The 23,459-nt window shown below is 32.4% G+C and overlaps 1 protein-coding gene and 1 long non-coding RNA gene across 9 annotated transcripts in view; one reads left to right on the forward strand and one right to left on the reverse strand.

The window, feature by feature from the left end:
• The window catches only part of LOC145933698 (large neutral amino acids transporter small subunit 1), a 32,276-nt gene extending 9,729 nt beyond the window's left edge, over positions 1–22,547 (forward strand). For 2 of the 5 annotated variants that reach the window (XM_083033704.1, XM_083033676.1), the window contains exons 2-11: positions 5,138–5,386; positions 5,777–6,023; positions 11,862–11,987; positions 13,664–13,802; positions 13,921–14,044; positions 14,391–14,591; positions 15,143–15,217; positions 16,044–16,203; positions 16,284–16,376; positions 17,183–17,259. In XM_083033704.1, the coding sequence (XP_082889830.1) occupies positions 5,144–5,386; positions 5,777–6,023; positions 11,862–11,987; positions 13,664–13,802; positions 13,921–14,044; positions 14,391–14,591; positions 15,143–15,217; positions 16,044–16,203; positions 16,284–16,376; positions 17,183–17,259 (1,485 nt within the window). In that variant the 5' untranslated portion in view covers positions 5,138–5,143. Of the gene's footprint in view, positions 1–2,712; positions 2,996–3,265; positions 3,436–5,137; positions 5,387–5,776; positions 6,024–11,861; positions 11,988–13,663; positions 13,803–13,920; positions 14,045–14,390; positions 14,592–15,142; positions 15,218–16,043; positions 16,204–16,283; positions 16,377–17,182; positions 17,260–18,224 lie in introns of those variants that run through there. The other 3 variants (XM_083033683.1, XM_083033696.1, XM_083033689.1) reach the window with 3 other exon arrangements.
• LOC145933738 (uncharacterized) lies at positions 6,988–16,080 on the reverse strand. 4 transcript variants are annotated; one of them, XR_014424925.1, is made up of 4 exons: positions 16,024–16,080; positions 8,402–8,565; positions 7,461–7,537; positions 6,990–7,208 (listed from the first exon to the last, which is right to left on the reverse strand). It is a non-coding gene; the product is annotated as an uncharacterized LOC145933738 (long non-coding RNA). The 4 variants fall into 4 exon arrangements; XR_014424922.1 differs by having other exon boundaries at positions 6,988–7,537; XR_014424920.1 differs by lacking the exons at positions 6,990–7,208; positions 7,461–7,537; positions 16,024–16,080 and adding exons at positions 9,681–9,812; positions 10,018–11,892 and having other exon boundaries at positions 8,173–8,565.
• Positions 22,548–23,459: the final 912 nt, after the last annotated feature.

The following is a 23,459-nucleotide window of genomic DNA, read 5'->3' on the forward strand; positions in this document are numbered from 1 at the left end:
GCCGCAGGTGCCGTTAAGTACAGTTCGTTCTAGACTCTAGACTAACGCGCAACCAGACACGGAGGTCGGTTTTGGATCGATATAAAGCAATGATGCAACATCGGCGGGACTTTCATGGGTACCATGGTCGTTCGTCGCGAGCTTAGTCAGCACGCGCCGAAACTGTAACCGAGATATCCCGTGTCTGATAAAACCACACGTGTGGTTCTTATTTATTATATAATCGTTTGCACGCGACTTTATACTTCTCCCGCTGCCCCCCTTTCCAAGCAATGCGAATCTAAAATTTTCAATACAAAATTGTGCAAATAAACAGTAGAAAAATAAAAATTAACGATAAATTAATATTATAATCAACTAACGAATAAAAATAATTAAGAATAAAAATATATAAGAAAATATGACGATTAGAATTTAAATATTATATTTGCATTTTACAATTTTTTTTTTAATTTTAATAAATCAGAAAATTAGAATATTAAGAGAAAATGACACAAGATGTGTTCGCTAAATAAAATTTACGTGTGTAACGGGACGATAGATTTCGTGGAACGATGTTGGGATGTCTGGTTCAAACCGGCGGGCATTTAGGAACCGGTATTGGAGGAAGGGTCCTAGATAATGCCTCTACGGCTTGCACAAAGCGCCTTTTCGAATGTTTCTTCATGAATACTCATACATACACACGGGCGAGAAACGGAGCGGGAATTCTGCCGGTAGAGAGATTGTATATACATATGTATACGCGATTTCGTGATACATATATGTTGTATGTCGCGTGTGCGTTTCGACAGCTGAAGCGGTACGAATGCCAGGCTAACGCAAAAGATTAAGGGGGATTTGGAGTAAGGGGGTTCTACGGTACATGTAGAATTCGTAAAACATCGCGATAGAATTATTCTATGTGAAAAAAATCTTGCCGCCAGTAAATATTTATAAAACGAACGAACAAAAACTTTTGTATAGATATTAATAAAAAATTATTCGCCAAAAAAATTATTTTATTACATAATCACGAGAAGATTTTATTTCTAGCGAGACATGTAATTATTATCAAGAAAATTAGAAAATTAGAGAAAAATCTCCATTTTAATAAACATCAATCTCATATTTCTGTCGTGTTATACGATTTTATCATTTTATTATCATGATATGTATATTTTTTTCTTCTTAACTCTCACATTCCATTTTTTCATTACCCTGAGAAGTTTTCTGGGAAAAAATTGAGCATGCAGAAATATATATGCAAACCCCTGCAGGATTTGTTTGCGTTGTAACAATACTCGAGATATGATATACAACAGATACTATACACATCATATCACGAGCGAGACGAAACATGCGATTAACATGTGAGGAGATATTAGAGTCATGTGCCTTAGAGATGGGAACTAATTGATTTGCCGATTTTAATTCTCATTATTGACGTATTAGGATTGCAAATGCATTGACTTTAAAACAAGCGTGTTAACAAGTTCGAATTTATCAATTCTGCTTTAGGAGCAGCTGAATATATATTTAATTGCGTATATGATTTTGTAACACGCACACACTTTCCTTACAATAAAAAAAAATGTGTATATTTATGTGATCTTTATAAGTCTATAAATGAACTGTCAGTTCTCTCTCGGAATATCCTGTAATCTGCTTATTAATTTTTTATAATCTTCCTTTTATTAGGAAGAAAGAAAATTAGATATATATTAAGAAAATTAATAATTTGCCTGTTATTTGCTGAAATAATTTATACGTAGAATGAATATCGAGATAATATATTATGCGTTATTTATATAGTATGTTAATTAACATATTTGCGTTCAAATTTATTCTGAAAAATATATCAAAAAAATCCTTGAAATAAACTGCAATGTACATATATTCTTACCTCGCGTACATATGTGTTGGGCAACTACGGAAAGAGAAGCTTCGCAATTTTCTTCGCGGGTCAGCTATTTTATTCGCTTTAGCACAATTTAAGCTTATATTCCGTCGTCATATCTTCACTATGTAAATTGCTTAATATGTCTTTTGAAACTGCTAGAATTCGTATAGTTTGGTTATTATTTCTCACATTTGAGAAACTGTATCCAACCTTATTTCAATAGTTAATTAATAAATGTTAATGATGAGAAAAAGATAATTTCTAAAACATATAGAATAAACAAAAATTAAGAACAGTAATTATTAATGGAATTAAGCCAACCTTGTATTATCTTTCATACATACATATCATATAAGGAACGCTTAATTGCTTTTTAATATTTTCGTCAATATATTCGGGATAGAACTCTAACTTTAATTTTATGTGTGGCATGTTCTAATATATGCGTTTTAATATATGTGTAAATCCTGATATGTATTTTTTCCTCAAACGTTTTCTCTATTACACGGCACATATAAATATAAATAGATTTTTGTCATAAATTTTATAAAGACCGTTTAAAACGAGCTTGAGACTGATCAAGTTCCTATTTGGAAATCTCGTAAATACATTTTGGAGCAGGCAATAAAACTCAAGCGATCGATAAACGTTCAAAATTAAGGTGTGACTAAAATGATATCAAAGCGGTATGATACGTAATCGATCGATAAATCGGAGACGACACACAGATAAACATGATATTGCTTTTTTCGGTATTTTATTATTAATAAGAAACGATTAAAGAGCGCGCAACCGAGATCAGATCTGTCACCGTCTCGAAATGAGTCACCAGGTGATTGTAAAGCGTGTATCGATGATCGTATCGTACGATTAGTTAAGATCACGTCTTCATAAAGGCGTGACGCAGAATCCAAATTAATTCACGGTCTACGAAACTCATTTTTTTCGTCAGTTATGAAACTGCGCCCGGGGCGTAACATTGATTCAACTGATCAAATGAAACGGAGCATGTATTAATAAATAATAAAGTATGATAACGTAAAAAAGTGTGATAACGGCACAATCAATTTTTATTTATTTTTTTTTTTAGTGATACAGAGTGACACAAAATTCGTAAGTGAGAATGATCGATAAATGTATAACAATATTGTTATATAATAACGTAAATCATATAAAGAAAATTATAATTATATATTATTATAAGATATAATAATATATAATTAATATTATATGAAATAGAGTAAATATATATTTTGACATTTGTAATATAAATATTATTATATAGAGAATTTTTTTCACAACTTTCTTTAAAAACTTCTTTTTAAATATATGTAGACTTATTTTGACATTGTCGCGTTATATATCTCTAATATATTTCCGTAGATCGCTAACTTTTTTAACGACGCGCGTTTAACGGCAAATTGCGTTTTAACAAATTAATCGCTCTCCTGACTGATATCGATGGAAAAATTCAGCACATTTTATCGCAAGGCAAACCTGTTCCCGACAAATGGAAAACATCTAATGCACACTATAAAAGTCGCCAGTTTTCTGTGAGTAAACGAGAAATAAAAGCGATATTCTTCCCACGCAAAATTCTTACCCGTATCCTCACATACACCTCCGCATAAAAGAAACGTTTTCTTGCTCTCGAGATAAATCAATGTCGTTAGTTACGAAAAGTTGTTCACTTTGCGCGATTGTCAAATGCATTATTCAAGACAAGAATGGAAAATTCTCCTTCGGGAGATAGCCCCGGCCACGAAGCGTAGATTTATACATTTGTTTCGTTTTTCTCGTATCATTTAGAACTGATGAGAGGAAACGTGAAGATGCAGAGATAGATTTTCTCTGTGCTTTATGGTCGCATTAATGTCGTAAATCGCGCTCTCTTGATTTTGTGAGAATCGCAAATAATTCTGTAAAACGTGTTGATCTTCAAATTATGATATTTTAGATACAAGATATCGAAAAATTCTTTATTAAATTATAACAGAAATTTAATTTTTGTTTGCTAAAATTAAAACCTGTTGAGATTTTATTATGTAGAAATATTTGATATTAAAAATTAAGTAAGCTTAACGAATTAGAAATTTCAAGAATAGAAAAAATAAGGGATTACATCTTATTTTGTGCCTATAACTTTATATAAATGGGTTTTAATTTAATTTAATAATTCAAATATAATTGCAAGCTTAATTAACACTGAAGCTTTGAATACTGTAACACAAAACACTTGATCAAATTAACAATCCATTAACAAATATATGACATAAGTTTATATGATATTAAGTACATTTTTTTATTTGACAAAACAACTTCTTCTCTATAAATACGCGAAAAATAATTGTACGCGATGAAGTTTATCATAAAGCGAATATACATATGTATAAAGATATAAAAATTGTCGTAAAAAGCATGCAAAAAGATATTCAAGAAAGAGGAAGAATTCTATAAGAAATTTACATAACTGTTGCATGACTGGATGCAACCGCCTCAATATGATCATCAATTCACTATTCTTCGTGAACTTCACAATAACAAAATCAAGCGAATATAATTATACAAATGCACAATACTTCGTGCACACAAGCGATTTCTTCGCACGGTTATTTTGTTACGACACTGAAAGAGTCGAGTCGATAAGGTACATTGTCGTATACACACATTATGTACATATATATATATATATATATATATATATATATATATATATATATACTCGCATATGTAAATCAATCTGTCAAATGTAACGATTCGATGGAATTTTCGTCATCACGGTAGAGTAATTGCTCAGCGATAAAACAACGCTTGTTTATTCGTAAACAAAAAAATAGTACGATAGCAAATTGTTAATAATAAAAGCATATATAGGTATATGGTATCTTAGCATGAATATTATTACCTTATTCTTTTATTTTTTAAAATAAAAAAGGCTGAAATTCAAATTTTTAATGATTTATAATAAATTTTATTATCTTATCACAATGCCCGATATATGAAAAACTAACATAAATATTTCTTAATAAACAAATTTATAAACTAATTAATAACAATATAATAAAGATTTAACGAACATTGTACATAACGTGGCATAACAAGTCATTAGCATCTGTCTCGTTTGTGCAATAGAAAACATTTATTTTAACGCAACATTTTTCCTATTGCACACAGAAACTCTAAAAGTAAATTAATATAAATGTAAAAGAATATTTGATAAGTTAATAATTAATTGCCATTTGTTGTGCATTTTAGAAAAAAATGTCGAAGTCGGGGAGCATCAAAGATGGCGAGAAGGGTCCCTACGACCCGGTTCCTACCAGCGAAAAGGGCAACGACGAGATCAAGTTGGAGGCGAAAATGTCGCTTCTCAACGGCGTCACTGTCATCGTTGGTTCCATCATCGGTTCCGGTATTTTTGTCAGTCCTACAGGCGTACTCAAGTACACGGGAAGCGTGAACGCGAGTCTTCTCGTATGGACGGCGTCCGGAATTTATTCCATGGTATCTTTAATTTTTTTCTAGTTATTTCAAAAGATAATATCCTGTCGATTATTGCCACCGATTTCTTTTCATAAAAAATAATATAAGAAATTTAATTTATTTTATTATTATATCAGGCAGAATATAATCAAAGCTGTGAAAATTGCAACAGATTTTTAAATATAAAAAAAGATGACCGAGGGCATAAATAAATAAATGAGAGAAGAGTTCGAATTTCCCATAAATATCTTTCTTATCTTCTTTTCTCTATTTTCTTCTTTTCGAATTGAAAAGAGACATATGTATATATGCAAGTATATAAATACAAATTAATTTTTTGATAAAAATATTTTAATTAATTTATTAAATATTACATAATTCCTTATCCTTTTTTCTCGTATCTTTCGATAGGTAGGGGCTTACTGCTACGCCGAACTCGGCTGCATGATCAGGAAGTCGGGCGCGGATTATGCATACATCATGGAGACCTTCGGACCTTTCCTAGCCTTTGTCAGACTGTGGGTTGAGTGTATGATAGTGCGTCCTTGCAGTCAGGCCATTGTGGCCTTAACTTTCAGCGTCTACGTTCTCAAACCACTCTTCCCGGATTGCACGCCGCCGGATGATTCTGTAAGAATGCTCGCCGTCTGCTGCATATGTAAGTAGATGACGAAAAATCGTATCTCCCGATGAATCGAATAGACGACTCGCGACACAAAACAGTAAACCTTAGAATTTTGAAACATGTAGGAAATAAGCGGACAAGAGAAAATTATATATTTTTAAATTTATGTGGGAGGAAATCGAATGCAAATTTCAATCTATTCTACATAAAGTAAAATTAATATTAAATATTTGATAAATTAAAAATTATGCATAGAGTTATTTAATATAAAATAAAATTGATTATCTTCTTTTTTCGCATTTGACAAAGATGAAAAAAAACTTATAATATTATTTGCTAACGTATAAATCGAGTATGGCACATATATGATAGAAACTTTCTCTGTCCGCAATTCTTAGTTGTTAATCGCGCGATCTTACGAGAGGATTTCGTGGTCCGTATGTAAAGGAACATAATGTAACAGCAATTAAGCTTATCCGCCGAGACACTTATTGTACGTAATTGCAATCAAACAAGATCAATGTCACGATCCTCTATAACGAATAATCGTGATACAATACCGAGACTGGGAGAATTGACCTTCATTGGCTCGCTCGTTCGTGCACTAATGATTTCAAACGGGCCGACAATGTGACCCTTAGAAAATTTGTCTTTCTCACAGCAATCGTGTCTTAGAATGTCATTTTCAAGGACTTTGATTCTCGCCTTGATGATTTTCTGCGGTGATAATTTGATGCGATACATATTTTAGCTTTATCATAGAGAGCGAACAGAATGTTAGCTCATATGTCTTATCTTCATATTAAAAATTTATTTATAAAGTATATAAAGAAATTACAAACATATTTTCATAATACAAGAATTACAACGAGTAATATTGTAATTCTTGTTGAAGATAAATAAATTATTAGAGAGTCTCGCAGCCCTTTCTCGATTCCGCTAGAAAAGTCTTTGCGAGAAACGCGATTGAACATCTTATTGCAAGAAAAACGCTCTTTCTCATGCGGAAAGGAAAATAATGTCTTATCAGAAATATTCCTTGTTCGTGCAACTACCGTGTTTGTGTGTGTATATGTTGGACTATATATATATGGAATTCCCAGAGCAGATCGACAATAATCTAACAGTCGCAAGCAACTTTCCTATGCCATATTTTATCCTTGACGTTTTGTTCCCTCTGTGCTAATTTTCTAGAGAGGATTCAGCTATTCTTTCCTCCTGGCAAACAAGACATAGATCGCAGTTATTAACTTAATAAGTTACTAATAAGACGGTTAATAAGAAGTCTTTTCTCAAGAAATAATCTTCTTCCTTAAAATATAATAACGAAAAAAAGAAACTAAGGGAGGAATATAGAAATTAAATTAAATTAAATTAAATTAAATTGAAAATAATTATTAAGTTAAAAAGCGCACATATTTTTCTAATTTTTAAACAATGAAATTAATAATTTTACATGAGATATCGTACTTTGTGCAAGAATATATTTGCTCGTCGAAGATCTCTTTAGAGACATGAAGAGTAAACATCACCTCAATGCCGCGAATCTGAAAGAATGAAAAATGGCCTTCAAATTAATATCTTTTATTTTACTCAACGTCTTAAATAGCATAATGATGCGTAACAAAGTAGAAGCAAACATTGCAACACGTCTCCTCGAGTATTCCGAATATTTATTTTATTTCGTCCGACGTTGTTTTTTCAGTATGCGACAATAATAACGCTTTGTATTTTCCTTCTATACGGCAAGAAAATTACAGACGATTATATACCTGTATCGTGATTTTCAATTTCCATTGATCTATGAAACCGATCTATGAGGAGAAAACTCTGTGCGGCTGAATGCCTATGTTAATAATGAAAAAATTCGTTCATGGTCGTCGATAGAAATAAATAGCTGACAATCATGTCACGGGACAGGACGGGGCGTATTCTCGTGGAAATTCGAGGACGCACGCAATTTTTCACGTGCTTTCCGCGATGTAACGTTCACCTATATCCGTGTTGGCGAGCTTAATAAAATGCGCACTCTGATTGAGTATCGCGCACATGATAAAAGGTTCTCATAAAATATCTAAATATCCTCAAGAAGAAAAAAAGAGAAAAAAAAGAATTCTTAATAAATAATAATAATCATAAAATAATTAAAAATATAATCGTTTAATATATTGCGATAAAAATTTAATATTGAAAAATATATAAAAATACTAGTAAACAATTATTAACAATGTTCATATCAATGAGTTTTTAAAAAATTGCATTAATTATCAGAGACATGATTACTCCATGTAGGATAGATATGCAATGTGTGTTTTTTGCGTGAAAGGAAGTTATTTTTGACAAATCCAAAGTGCGGATAAGAATGCAACCACGAGCAGGAATATCGCCTTCCTTGCGGTTTAACAGCGTACTTTTTTTTCGCTTCGATATCACTCCTGCATACTATGGATCGTTTTACAGATACGTAAATCTAACCGCATTTTAGTCCTCAAGAAACCATTGACGAAGCACTGTCCTTGTAAATATTTACGCGAGAGATCCAGTTTCATTCCTTTTCTGCGAAATGTACTGCAAGCTGCAAAAGTAATAGTTGGAAATAATTATAGAAATTAAATATTAAATATATAATTTATTATATCAATTCTCAAATTAAATATTATAACGCGCGACTTAAATAAAATCCACTTATCAAACCGCGAAAATCAATTTACAATGAATTATTAATTAACATGAGATATTCATGCACGTGTTTCGAATGGAAAATCTAATATCATTAACATTATTAAGATGTCGTGTTAAGATAATAAGCACGATACAGTTCCAGACTACTGGACCATAACGTAAAAAATCTCTTACATTTTTTTGGAGCTACGATCTTTGAGCAAACGCTTCGAGCAATTGCAAAACTAGTCAATCGTTAATTATGAACGAATTAATTTTCCTACCCAGTGATTTTCAAGAGAGCATTTTGCATAGGATTGAACTTTGTTTAAATCCGACGCGAGAGAAATATTACGAGATGCAAAGCAGCGAATAGCCGTCGGCGACAGTTCGTAAAAAATTCATCTGTCATTCGAAATAAGATTTTGTCATATATGTATATATAGAACTCCATTTATTCTTTCCGATAAATCGCTCGACGAACCGGGAATAGTTTTTCCTGCGAAGGAAAATGAAAGGCGAATGCATTCGATCAATGGCGATGATGTCATTTACGAATAAATGAGCGTTGCATTTTCAATATTCACTAGAATCTATCATTAGATGTCTATTCTAAAAAAAATTATAATTATTAGTAATAGAGAACTCCGATTTTTTCAAAATAATTTACCCCCGGTTTCTTGAAAGAAATTTCTCGCGATTCATATATTATCATTATCTCTAATCATTTAATATTTAATATCAATAATTAAGTTTCAAGATAAATATTTCAAACATAAAGAAATTTCTCCCGAATCTTATCATTATCTAAATATTTAATATTGATGATTTAAATTTTAAAGTAAATAATTTACACATATTTGCGAAAAATATTCCGTTAATTCATATTATTCAATTAAAAAATTTGTATCACGCTAAACGACTCGTTAATTAAGCTGGCGATTAAGATATTTGTCATAATTATGTTAAGTATATTCGATTTAATTTTGTTTTTCTCATAGAGTGACAATCCATTCTATTCCACTCTACCTCAAGTGATAGAGATCAACGACCAGTGCACTCACGAACGAATCCGTACTTTCTCGATATGTGTTCGATGCAGCGCGATGCACTTCGCGACTAATTATTATTCTTCTATTATAATTATGATTCGCTGATAAACTGCAAATTATGTGTTACAGTTTTCTGTAGCTTATTACAGCTTTATAGTACATAATCGTCATTTTCTAATTAATATTTAATTAATAATTAATTAGGACTTAAATTTTTTTTTTGTATTAGAAATGTTTTGATCTTAAGAAACGATTTAAATAACTTTTATACTTTATTTGAAAAGAACTCAAATATATGAGATGCACACATTTACCGGACACGTGACCACATGAATGGCCATGCGACACATGAACGGCCAGTGGAAAGTGACAATCGACGCAGACCGACTGGAAATGTCGATGCTGGAGATGTTCGTGGAGTCCCGCTAGTCAAAAGCCCGATGGCAATCACGCCTCATTGTGAACAAATGTAATTTAATAACGTGACAATTGGCCACAACAGCATAATTCGCCGGTAGGGGGGAAACGATGACGCGAAAAGGAATGATAAAACGGGTGAACGAAGGGAGAAAGAAAAGGAGATGAAGAAGTCTGAGGAAGGCAGGCAAAGGGGAAAGGGCGTGAAGTCTCGAAAAGTCTTGCGATATTTCTTCAAGATGTTGCATCAGTCGCTTTTTTTCTTTCTTTCTCTCTCTCGATATTTCTTCTTCCTTTTTATTCCTACCAAGAACACAGCTCTGAAGTGATGTTGTGGAGTCAAAGGTTAATAATCAGAATTTTTTCTTTAACAAAAAATCGTCATCTAATCTCAAGATCTAGTTCAGTATTAGCATTCTTAGTACTGAAAGAAAACGAGTTCCACAAAATTTAACTGATTAAAATGCCACTTGTATAAAAGTAAAATATCAAAAATTTTAAACATATATTACACTAGATTATCACATACTTGTCTAGTGCAATTTTACTTTAATTCTATTGCAATCATTCTGACCTATCCACTTTTCAAAATAAGAGTCACATTTATTTTTTGCTTAATTTCCTGCTGTCATATTATTATGTCAGAACAGCAAATAATCAATGAAAATGTACGTAGAGAATCCATTACTGGCTCCCAGCAATTATTTTGTTAAAATATTATGATTTCACGCAGCCGTAAAAAGAGAGTACTATGTTATTTTTCTAAACGAACTTTGCCATCGTAAAGTCATGTATACATATGTTAAAATTATTACTACGTTTCACGACTATCGAGTTACGCATGGGCGTCCGCAGAATTTTTTTCAGGGGGGGGCATATCACTTGCTGATTAATTGGGAGGGGGGGGGGTTTGCTTTAATATTTTTACATCTTTTAGTATTAAAGCTTTCTCACCGCGACAAGGTAGATGTAAATCGAGAAAGTTTTTTAAAAATATTTTTTTTAATTTTTGTATTTTTTTATATTTAAATTTAATTTTTTTAATTAAAAAAATTTTTTTCCATTTTCCAGGGGAGGGGGGCAAGTGCCCCGTTTGCCCCCCCCCCCTGCGGACGCCCATGGAGTTACGACAATAAGAAACCATTAATATATATTGCAACAATTTTTATTTTCGTGGAATCCTCAATGGAAGAGAGATTATTAACTATCGCGCGCACACTCAATCATAAATATTCTTCGTAAATTACGAAAACGTTTTTCTCGAAAGGATCGATAAATTGACGTGTTCCTATATACCCTCTCTTCGCTCTGACGACTAGGTTGTTGAATTGGTGCCAGTTAGTCTGAAAAGAAGAAATCGCGCGTGCAGTCGGTTCTATTGAAGTTGGTATGTTAGGAGACTATAACGGACTCTAATTATTATAAAGTTATGGCAAAATATCAAGATACATTTCAAAATAAATGACACACGTGGGATCAGGTGGGACCAAATGACACGCGCGACTACGCATAATTTTTAATTAAAGTACTTGATGTCATTCATACGAGTCGTAATGAATTAATATATATCACCCTGTTGTTGATGTAATATATGAGAATAAAATATAATTTAAATAAAATTGTATCGTTCTCATCAATTACAAAAAATCGCGAGTCTTTTAAATTTTTATTTAAAAAAATATATATAGATAACATTCTGATTGCACGATAATTAACAGCGCTATTCACGTTAATGTTACAGGTGTTCTCGCTTTCATAAATTGTTGGGACGTCAAATGGGCGACGAGAGTGCAGGATATTTTCACGTATGCAAAACTACTCGCGCTTTTCATCATAATTTTCACGGGAGCCTATCAGATGAGCACTGGTAAGTTTTATCATTCGTTGAATACTTAAATTATCAACAAACAAAAGAAAATTTCACAAGAATCCGAGTGTACAAGTTCGAAAAAAATACATAACAAATATATATATAGAAATATATCTGAAAATATTAATAGAAATAAGAAAAAATATCAATATAAAAAATTATATGTTAAAATATAAATATAAATAATAATTTAAAATAATAATTTTACACATTCTCAAAGAATTATAATTCAGAATAATATGTTGCTGCATCTATTTTCATATCGCATGTGCGATATTCTCACAAAGACAGAAAATAACGTTTTCGGTAATCTAGTATCTCCGAAGTGGGGTAATTTAATTACACAAAACGGATAGGGTTGCTTAGAGTGTGTTACGTGGTTAAGGGTTAATGACACTGCTGGTAGAAGAGGACGATCGCGTGCAGTTTGCCGTGATTTCTAACGATCTCGACTAACGCTAATCAGCACCGCGTGATTGCATTCTAACAATAAGTCTTTTGTGCACCATACATTTTTCTCGTTTCGTATAACGCGAACGATTTCACAATAAAACGTGACAACAAAGTTTTCATGTACTTTCGATCAAGTAAAAAGAATCGATCTTGCGTCAGAAGAGATTTTCTCTCCGTAGATGAGTTGTCTATTCAGTCCACAATTTAAACTTTTTTTCAACACATATTTTTCGTCACTTTTTTCATATACTTGCCGTGTCACGCTAGATTATATTGAAAGATAAAATCATGAAGAAATAAAAAATTAAGAAAGGAATTAAGAAACAAGATGGATAAAAACGAATCGTTCTATTGTCGAGGTAAAAATTGAACGTAAACCAAGAAAAAATTAAAAATAATTATAGAAACCAGTCGAACAATATTTTGAAAACAAGTTAGATGTGAATTTAAAATTAAACATTTTCTCATCAATTGCAGAAATATTTTTAATATTAAACCTTTTGCAAAAAAGATACTTTCAAATCAATTTTCGTTCAAAGTGAACCGATACCTCAAATCATTCAAGAAACACTTTGTTGTCCGTTTATACGAGTGAAACTGAAGAAGAGGAATCGACCGTCCAACCGGAAGTTGGAACGTCTTTTCAGCATTGTACATTGCCGGACGAGACAATTTACCCAATCAAAAAGGTGGGTTAAATACGCAGACGATGCGACGTGTAGTTGGTGTGCGTGCAAGGAATCGCTTAAATTAGACTATTCAGCGAACCAAATGATTCCTTGACCGTGGCGTGTATACGACAATCATCTCGATTCTGACAAAACATTTCACCGACCTTGCGCAAAATCGTGCGCTCACCTTTAGTCAGCAATTTCGCTCAAAATTTCTTCCGAAAAATGAAATTGATTTAAAAGAGATTTAAAAAAGATAAAATATATATAAATAAATAAAACACCAGTTAAAACATTTTATTGAAACATAGATGGATTCGTGATTAATAGTCGACAGTATCACAGTTGCATTTTATGCACAGTGGAAATAAATTAAATATTAATCAAGAAATATTATAAAAAATATTTAATACTGATTGATTTTTAATATTGATATCAAAAATATTAATATCACAAAAAATTAAGAATTATTGTATAATCATGTATGCTTATTTATATCCTAATTAATGAAACAATAATTTACATCGGCGATGTCCTCTCCTTTCTCAGGACACACGCAGTATTTTACGTTCGACAATACTAACACGGAAGTCACATCTATAGCCCTTAGCTTTTATTCAGGCTTGTTCGCTTACAATGGTTGGAACTACTTGAACTTCATCATCGAGGAATTAAAGGATCCCGTTAGGTGAGAAAATTTTTTAAAACGTCGCGGAGGAAACACAATATGCCAAGCAAATTATAATTAAACTATAATCTAGTGATACAATGATATAAAATCGTTGTATAACCGTATATCTATTTAGAAATCTACCAAAGGCTATTGGCATTTCGTGCACTCTTGTTACGGTTGTCTACGTCCTCACGAATATGGCCTTCTATACGACGCTTAGCCCTGTCGAAGTTCTCGGCAGCGAAGCTGTGGCAGTGGTAATTTAATTATAAATAAATGCTTTTCCAATAAATTTAAAACCGAATATCTTCACTTTTGTCAAAGAAATAATTACACAGAGAGAAAACTAGATTTTACTTTTCAATTTTAATAATTTATTCATCTGTTTTAATTATTATATATATATATATATATATATATATATATATATATAATTTTTCTCGTTCTTTCTTTAATCTTTTTTTATTAAAAAAAAATTTTTTTTATCTTTTATTTATATTAATTATTTACTGTATATTATATTTTCTATACAGATCGATACAATATTTTCCCAAATAATTCTCTTGCTCTTTAAAATTCCTAAACTGCCCTTATTATTCGCAGACATACGCAAACAGATTGTTCGGCGTGATGGCGTGGACGATACCGGTTTTCGTGGCTCTATCCACGTTCGGCGCGGTCAATGGTATTTTACTCACGTCCTCGCGACTCTTCTACGCGGGTGCCTGCGAGGGTCAGATGCCGGAAATATTGACGATGATCCAAATTTCCAGGCTCACGCCCACACCTGCCGTACTGTGCATGGTAAAAATCACTTTTCTCTCTAATCCGTAAATACCTTACTTCCTCACCCGTTGAGATGAATTTGCTAAGATATAAATCGGTCGAGAAGACCACGCTAGCATTCGATACGTTATATAAAATGTATAATATTAATAACATTGATTAATAACATATTAAAAAGTATAATAATATTATTCTTTGTTGACAATGTAACGGTAGAAACAGATAAATTTTTGTTGGTAAATAAGAGATTCAATCATCTTTCAAGAAACTTAGTGCAGAAAACGTTAATCCTTGTTGGAAATTATGTCATTAACTTTTAGACTAATATATCATTTCTTCTTTAAGATTATGAAACAATATAGATTATGTGTCGCGTAAGTTTTCACTTCACAAGCGGACTTTCTTATTTGTTGATCAATGATTGCTGTCAGAGTTGACAAACAAAAAAACAATGTAACTGGTAGATTGCTTCGAACCTATATCTATAGTCAAGCCAACTTTGTCTATTCAAGACCATCACATAGATATCAGACAACGTTAATTGAAAACTTGTTTGCAATCTTTTCTAGGCATTGCTCTCTATGCTGTATTTATGCTCTTCCGACATCTCCGCTCTCATCAATTATGTCGGCTTCGCCACTTGGGTATGTACAACAATTTTTACATTTTGCTCTATCTCTTAGGAAACAATGCACGTATAAAGTCCCAAGGAATAATTTCACGTTCGATCGAGATAAAGAGATGGATATTGAAAGAGATGAATATCTTATCGCGGCCATAATTTGTATGTTCGAATTTTAATTATTTTGCCATAAACGTTAACGCGAAGCAGCAGGTCGACTTTTCTCGATATTCATTATGCAAAAAACACCGAATGATGTTTCGTCACGAAAGTTGATCATCACGATCGCTTGTTCATCGCGAGTTTGTGTACCTGTCCTCAGCAAAACATTAGCTCGACCGGACGAATAATTTTTCAATTGACTCATACTACTCAGAATAATTGACTTCGAGTCACCGTCGAATTAATATCTCGTTATATACACATAAGAGCCTCTCTATTAAAAAATAACCGCTTTGTAACGCCGCGCCGAGCCGATCCAAATTGTCGATGGATATATTTCAATAGTTCTTCTCATAATTTAGAGTCAATTTTTTTGCGCGATGTATCTACTTGCTCTCTTTCAATAATTTTCAACACATTTTTATATATAGTTTAAATATAAACTTTTATCTTTAATCTCTCATAAAAATATATTATAGATTATTAAATTTTGCGTAATTAAAAAAAATGACATTTGGCTCTTTTACAAAAAATTATTATTATCATTGTTAATTGCGAAATATATTGAATTTTCAATTAGTTATATTTCAAGAGATTGATCATTTTCGTCATCGAAATCACGATAACAACTATCTTTCACTTTGAGATTTTCAATTTAAATGATACCTTTTTAATTTGATTTGTAGCTCAGCATAGGCGTATCTGTGCTTTGCCTTCCGTGGCTCAGATGGAGTCAGCCGAACTTGCAGAGGCCGATCAAGGTGAATCTTATCTTTCCGGTCTTCTATATCCTGGCCACCCTCTTCGTTACTATAGTTCCGATGTATGCCAGTCCCGTTGAAACAGGTAAATAAGATCCGTCATCGACGAATCGCGTCCTGATTGTGTCATAAAGAACGTCTCGCGAAAATAATTCCATCTTTCAGGATACGGCTGTCTGATGATACTCTCCTCTGTACCTGTTTACTTCGCGTTCGTCGCGTGGAAGAACAAGCCGAAGTTCTTCCAAGAAGGAGTCGGTAAGTCCAACAACATATAATTACATACGATACGATATCCATTGAAATAAATTATTGATACGTCGAACGTTATGATAGAGACACGTGGAAATTATAATAAATTATAATAAATATATATTAGACTTTTTGCTTTACTTTTGGGAATAGTGTCGCGTTTAAGGCTCCTGCATACTCGATTGCCAAGTCCGTAAAATTTGTACCACATTTGGCAAAACTATAAACTATTAAGCGTGAAAATGACATAAATTATTCTTGCGACTTACAGCGTCATTTATCATTTTAGTGCAGTGTTTCTATTTTTAAAGTAATTGTTATAGTGTTAAAATATACCGAAGACTCTCATTTTGTTATAATTTAATATGTAAAAGCAAATATTTATTTCATTTCGATACCTGTCAAACAGCTGGTTTTCGTCCTTGATTAGGCTCAATTTAATTCGACATATACAATGTTATTTATTGCTTACCCAAATAAAAGGAGAGTTTTCGGTATATTTTACAAGTCGGTTCTATCGGTTACAAACCCTATTTTATTGAAAAACATTTTTATTTTAGCGTAAATCGCAAGAATTTTCATGGTATATTTTCTCGCTTCTGACGTCATCAATTCAAGATGGCTGCAGTGAGTATGCAGGAGCCTTAAGAATGAGAAGAGAGAAATAAAGAAGAAAAAATATTGCTATTATGTCTCTTTCTCGTAGAATTTTAGTTTAGAATAATTTAAGCAATTTTTCATCGTTGCGAGTTTGTGAGATTTTGCAATTTTTCATTTTCGTATATTCCTGTTTAATTAATTTATTCCCGCAGGCACCGTCACCAAAACTTTGCAGAAGCTAATGGTAGTCGTGGGACCGCAAAAGATAAAGGTTCAAAACACACTGTAACATAATTTTACTCTTTCCATATGTCAAGCATGCTTAGCACTCATCCATTTTCGTTGCACTTTCATCTAATCTATATATAACGAGAATTATTATTACTCCTCCCTCTCATCTTTCGAAATCATTCTCGATATTGCATGCCTCAATCAAGATTTTCTCTCTTGCTATACTATACATCTACATTTTATGCATTTTAATATCTCTATTTGAACCATCAATATTACATATATATATATTAGCCATTATTTATTTGAAAAATTTTCTAAAATATAACAATCAAATTTTTGCTTGCCATCTATTCATCCCGCTTTTCATATATTTCTTCAGTTTAAAATACTCAATTTTTTAATGCACAGTCGCAACGTCATACTTATCTTATTCGATCCGATAATCCGTTATTTGAAACAGAACATTTCTTATATATAATATCTCTCTGAGATTTTAAAGATAAATTTTGAATGATTCAAAAATGACAAAGAAAAAATTTTCCTTTTCAAAATTAGTTTTTTTTTTATATTATCGAATTCTTGAAAATATTTTTTGTTGCATGTTTTTGCCGGAAGTACTGATTCTTAAATTCAGCAAAATCTTTCTTATAGAAATGTTTTTCTTGAATCAGAGGAAGATGTTGCTTTCTAAAATATTCTCGCGATCTAACGAAAATAGTATCAATTTTGTTTTTAAAAAATGTCATTTTATAGCTATAATTGTCATCAATTTCCTGAGTTGATTAGAACATTGTTGAGATTTGATTTTGCACATCTCACATACCAACACCGATACAAACATGTCGACATGTATATTAACTCGAATCTCTCTCAAAGCTGTAACTATTCAAATATCAAGCAATTTAACAACAGCTATGTCGATTAATTATATGATTCCTTGCTAGAACCGCACTTGCATCCGAAGACTTTGTATCACCGTAAGTCGAATGTTTATAACGTGTCGCTCTTTTCTTGTTTCAGTAAGTGCGACGAAGCTGCTGCAAAAGATAATGATGGTGGTCGGCAAATCGAAACCCGCTCAGGTGTAATCAGTTAAGACAAGTCGAATCGAGATCGAAAGGACGATGACGAGCTCTCTTCGAAACAGAAGGTCGGGGAGGATTTTCATCGATTTTCGAACCGCAATCGATGAAGGACGTATCGGTTCGACAGATCGATTATATTCTTCTCTTCGAGGGAACGGTGTCCTAGGCAACAAGAGACAGCCATATTGTGTCAGGGCGCCAAAAGGGTAGGGAAATATCATAAACTCGTGCGAAACGCGGCTCGTCTAGATCTGGATCTCGTCGCTCGATTACAAAGTTTCGAAATAAGGCTGTTGTCTCTCGTTCCACGGCGAAGGGATATACGCGATGACACGACTGCACGCTTTTAAATTATATATTTTCGCTTAAAAGTTTGCAGTGAGAGAAATTTTCGAGCTTGGTGTAATAATATATTAATTATATGTATAATCTCAATCTCAATATCGTCATTAGATTGCATTAATGTTGTCGATATGGGACAAAGATGATTTCGTGACGTAAATGTTACTTGTATTTTCTAAGCAACACAAATAACATTCGAGTATTTCAATGCTTTACTCGAATAACAGAACAAAATAATTATAAAAGATGAAAATAATTGATTATTTAGATACTTTTGAGATGCGTTATAACATGATTGAATCTTCGCGTTCACACCGTCACATGTCATGCTATCACTACTAAATATATAAAAAATTTTATTTATTGTATATACCATATCATTCGCGTTCGTGTGCGCGAATCCGACTTCGAGATCAAATTTATAAGATATTGCCGTTGCGGTATAAAAATAATTACGATCAAGATTAAATTTTATTTATTCATCTCATATGAGATAAAGATTTTAATTAAAAAATCATGATTCTATTTATAAAATCAATTTTAAATGAGGAATTTATGAATTATATTTATTACATAAGCCTTCTTCCTCAAATTAGACTAATTATTCAAGTGAGCAGAGGACTCATACTAATTGTAAATTATACCCGCGACTCAGATGTATACGTGTACATTATGACTTAAAAATTCGCGTTTAAGATGCGTGTAAACTTTGAAATAACTTACGCGCGAGACACATATCGTTCTGAGTGGAAGAGGGAAAACCGACTGCGAGTCTCATCGCGATTATATCTCTCTCCGTGAGATGAACTCTGCGTTAGAACTAGAACGGAAGAGCCGAATTGTAGAAAGTCCGATTAGAGCGCGCGCCAGAAAGTTGAGATAACGATCAAAGCGTCACTGTAATTAATTAAGCGCTGTTTAAGCTGTTAGTTTTACTTAGTCCCGTGGCGTTTCTTCGATATAGACAATGTTTGGTATACGTGCATCGCGATCCTCGCGTTATCTCAACTTCGTTAATTTCTGGCACTCGTGCGCAATTTGTAATTTGAACTCTACAATCTTTGAGAATCTACCATCCGGTTCTATATTTACAAGATATCGCTTCTTTTAGTTTCACAAACATCGACATGTTTAATTTCATAGTCAAACTAGGGATGCAAATATCCAAAAAACGATATCGATATGTTTGATATTAATGCTCGTGGAAAAATTATATTTGCAGAGACATTAGTATTAATTTTATTTAATGAAAATGCTAAATGTCGCAACAATCTTAAAAGAGCAAGGACTTTAGAAGATTAAATTATTAAAAAAAGAATAACGCATGAAAAAAAAACTGTAATTATATATAGATGCTGACAGCTATTTTTATTTCTCTGACATATTTTTAGCTTTTTTATTGAAAACGTTATAAAGAAAATATCATGTCCGTTTATAGTGTTGTTTTATGAGTTTTACTAAGAAAAAATTTATTTAAATATTTTATCTAACTTAATTTATTATTTATTATATGAAAACGATTTGATGCGATAATCGTTGCAGAAACAAATGCCTCGTGTCTTATTGCAAGGGATGTAGAAAATATTTTGATATATCGTTAATAATATTTTGCATCCCTAATAGAGAGAGAAATCTGTGCGCACGTGCGTGGAAGAGATTAAACTCTTCGTTTCGGCAAAACGCATTTTTAACACACACAATCGTCTTTTCCGTTTAAGTTAATTCCTAATATTAATTTAATCGTAATAATCCGTCACGTTTCTTTGAAACAGAGGGGTTAAAAGTGCATTTGTTACGCGCTGACACTCGATTGTCAACGTCGCATAATAGTTTTACATTTTACTGCCACTGGTGATAAAATGCGTGTGTGTGCGAGTATGTATGCGCGTATGTGTGCTCAATGCAAAAACGTACGTGGATCAATCGAGTAAAGTCGGTCGGCGCGTTTACAGAGCGAAGAAAATAAATAGAGATTAAAGAAGGATCAAAAAATATTCATCTTCTGCTATACGTTTAATGCGAATCGAAGAAAAATAGTGACGTTTGCAGGCAAATTAATGAATGAGGAAGTAACTTGAAAAAATAATTATTAGATGAGTCGTTCATGCGTACTTTTGATAAACTCCAACAATAAATAAAGAGAAAATACACTTTACTTTTTTTTAATCACGATATATATCTTCATTTTTGACAATTATAATTATCAATCGCATGAACTTATAAGCGTTATCATAACGATTATACACGATTATATTATTTGTTGAGCCTTTAAAACTCATCTACTCCAAGATTAATTACGAAAGAATCAAAGAGAAGAAAGAAAAGAGAAAGTTTCATCGTCACATCGATTGCATGAAAATGTGTTTCCATTGACAGGAATAGTTTGTATGTACATTGCTCGATTTTTGGGCGCGTTTGTGCCTCTCAAGACGTGATTATACTTAAGTAGAGTCTCGATTTTGGTATATGATATTGGTGGAAGAACATAATAACGCTTAAAGTGATCGGGGAGCAAAATTCAGTGAATAGAATTTCGTTTTTTCGACCGCTTTACCGTGATTAGCCATTCTCATTCTTAATGACGCTTTGTTCTCTTTGGTGAAAGATCTCTTTTTTTATTCGATGTAATATCGTATGCTTAGAACTTTGTTTCTCAGAGTAGAAGGTAATCTAAGCGCAAGAAACGACACTGTTGCACATATCCGTAGTAAAATTTTTCTAAGACCAAGCTTTTTCTACAGGGTGTTGTTGAGACGAAAGATCTCGCCTAATTGAAAAGAGCCATCTTAACTTCCTACATAGTTTTAGTTACCGCAGTATCGTATTTAAGAGAGCTCGGCGATTCGTCCGCTTTAAAATTTAAAAATTTTGAACATTCAAATTAATATAAAATAGTTCCTACAATATTAATAGAATATTTGTAATCTTTTTGTCAGAAAATTTTCAAGACACTTAAGATATTAATTTTTTTCGCGAACTTAAACCGTTTTTCTTCATAATAGTCAGACGGATCGTTGATGTTACTCGTTATAAGAAGTGATATAATTATATAGTTCTTCGTCATTTAGCTATATTTTTATGGGACACATGTTTCGAGAATCACAAACACTCATCAACGCTTCTCAGGATGTCTGTGGGTACGAAATTACGTAACGTAAAGTACTTTAGACTGAAGACTGTTGAACTTTCTCAGCTATAATGTATTTAAGCAAACGTCTTTGATTATATTCTTAATATTTGAAACTTTGTGCCAGTTTTGTTGCCCTTTACTATGACGATAATAATCATTATTAAAGAGCATGCATGCAAATATTATTATTAACAAGAGTAAGAATAATTTACAGATGTTAATATAAATTTTAGAACGCTCTTAATTCAATTGTAAATAATCGTAAACTCAATTTTGATAAAAATATTAAATATTAAATATTAATAGATATCAACAGGCATTCTGACTCGTGACAATAAAAGGCATCAATGAATTGATCGATGTAAAATTAAGTGAAAAAAAGAGAAAACGACAGTGCGCGCGCGATTGAGAGAGAGATGAGGAAGAATATTATTATATTAATATGTGAGTGCATTTTTTATATTCATTTTTATGTTGAAGCCTGTAATATGAGTGTGCATTTGGGTCGATTTTGCAAGATTGACCTATCGATTAACAATGAACTGTGTAAAGTAATGCATCATTTCCTCGCATAATGCGTTACGGATTTAACAATCGAAATAAGAACTGTAGCTTAGGATCTGAGCACGTAAAAAAAAAATTGAAAAGAGGAAAAAATATATATATAAAGAATGAACTGTGACAATATATATATTATATTGTGTATAAATACTGTGTATCAATTATGCGACTGACCCTCCTCTCACATTCGCGATTAAAAAAAATAAAATAAAATAAATAAATAAACGAGCTTGTCGAAAAGTATCGTTATTTCGATTTTCTCGCGAATGCGAGTATGAAACAATGCAGACAAAATCAACGAAATCACGACGAATTTGGTTATATACGTATCTATATATTTTGCATGTATAAACATATAAGTTATAAATACAGTAGGCCCGCGCGTATTTATAACTTACACACGATAGTATATATATGTATATATTTATAATATTTATATCTTTCTTTTTTTCCGCAGCAAAGTTGTACAACGTATCGAAGTTGTAAAAAACGAAAATATTCATTTGGCTCTCTTTCCGTATAGAACAGAATACTATTTTACATTATCTCGTTCGATATTCCCTTTCCAGGATTGTCTGTTTGCGTAACGAATTGTTTTCACCTACTTAAAACCTAATATAAATCCGAGTTTAAAAACATTAAATTATTTTACGTCGCTAAATTGCAGAGTAATAATAATTAAAAAAAAACGTCGAAATCTGTCTCGCGTGAAGATTTCGCTGCTATACGTATATATAAAAACGAATTAATACCTGGCCTGCCGAATTATTAATTAATCACTGACCAACGTTCATTGATCCGATATATACTCTTTTTTTCTGGAGCGGATAAATCGGAAGAATATAAAGCGTACAAATAATCGCGCATATACATCATTAATTAATAATTTAAGACGCTTAATTAGGCTCTCATATTGCTACAGTTTGTCCTTCCGTCGACGGGCTTGCGCGAAAAATTCGCGATTAATGATAAACTAAACACCTCTAACGTGTCTTCGCGTGTGTGTTTTGTGTGTGTGTGTGTGAGCGCGCGAGAGTTCATTGAAACTCGCCTCATTAAAGTATCATACGCTATAATCTACAGTGGGACGACGTCGCGAGTAATTATTACATACTAACTCTGCAGCGAGTTGATTCG

The sequence above is a fragment of the Prenolepis imparis genome, unplaced genomic scaffold (genome assembly GCF_030444845.1).
Source record: "Prenolepis imparis isolate NDT839.2.m4 unplaced genomic scaffold, iyPreImpa1.0 SCAF_1, whole genome shotgun sequence".
Classification (NCBI taxonomy): Eukaryota; Metazoa; Arthropoda; class Insecta; order Hymenoptera; family Formicidae; genus Prenolepis; species Prenolepis imparis.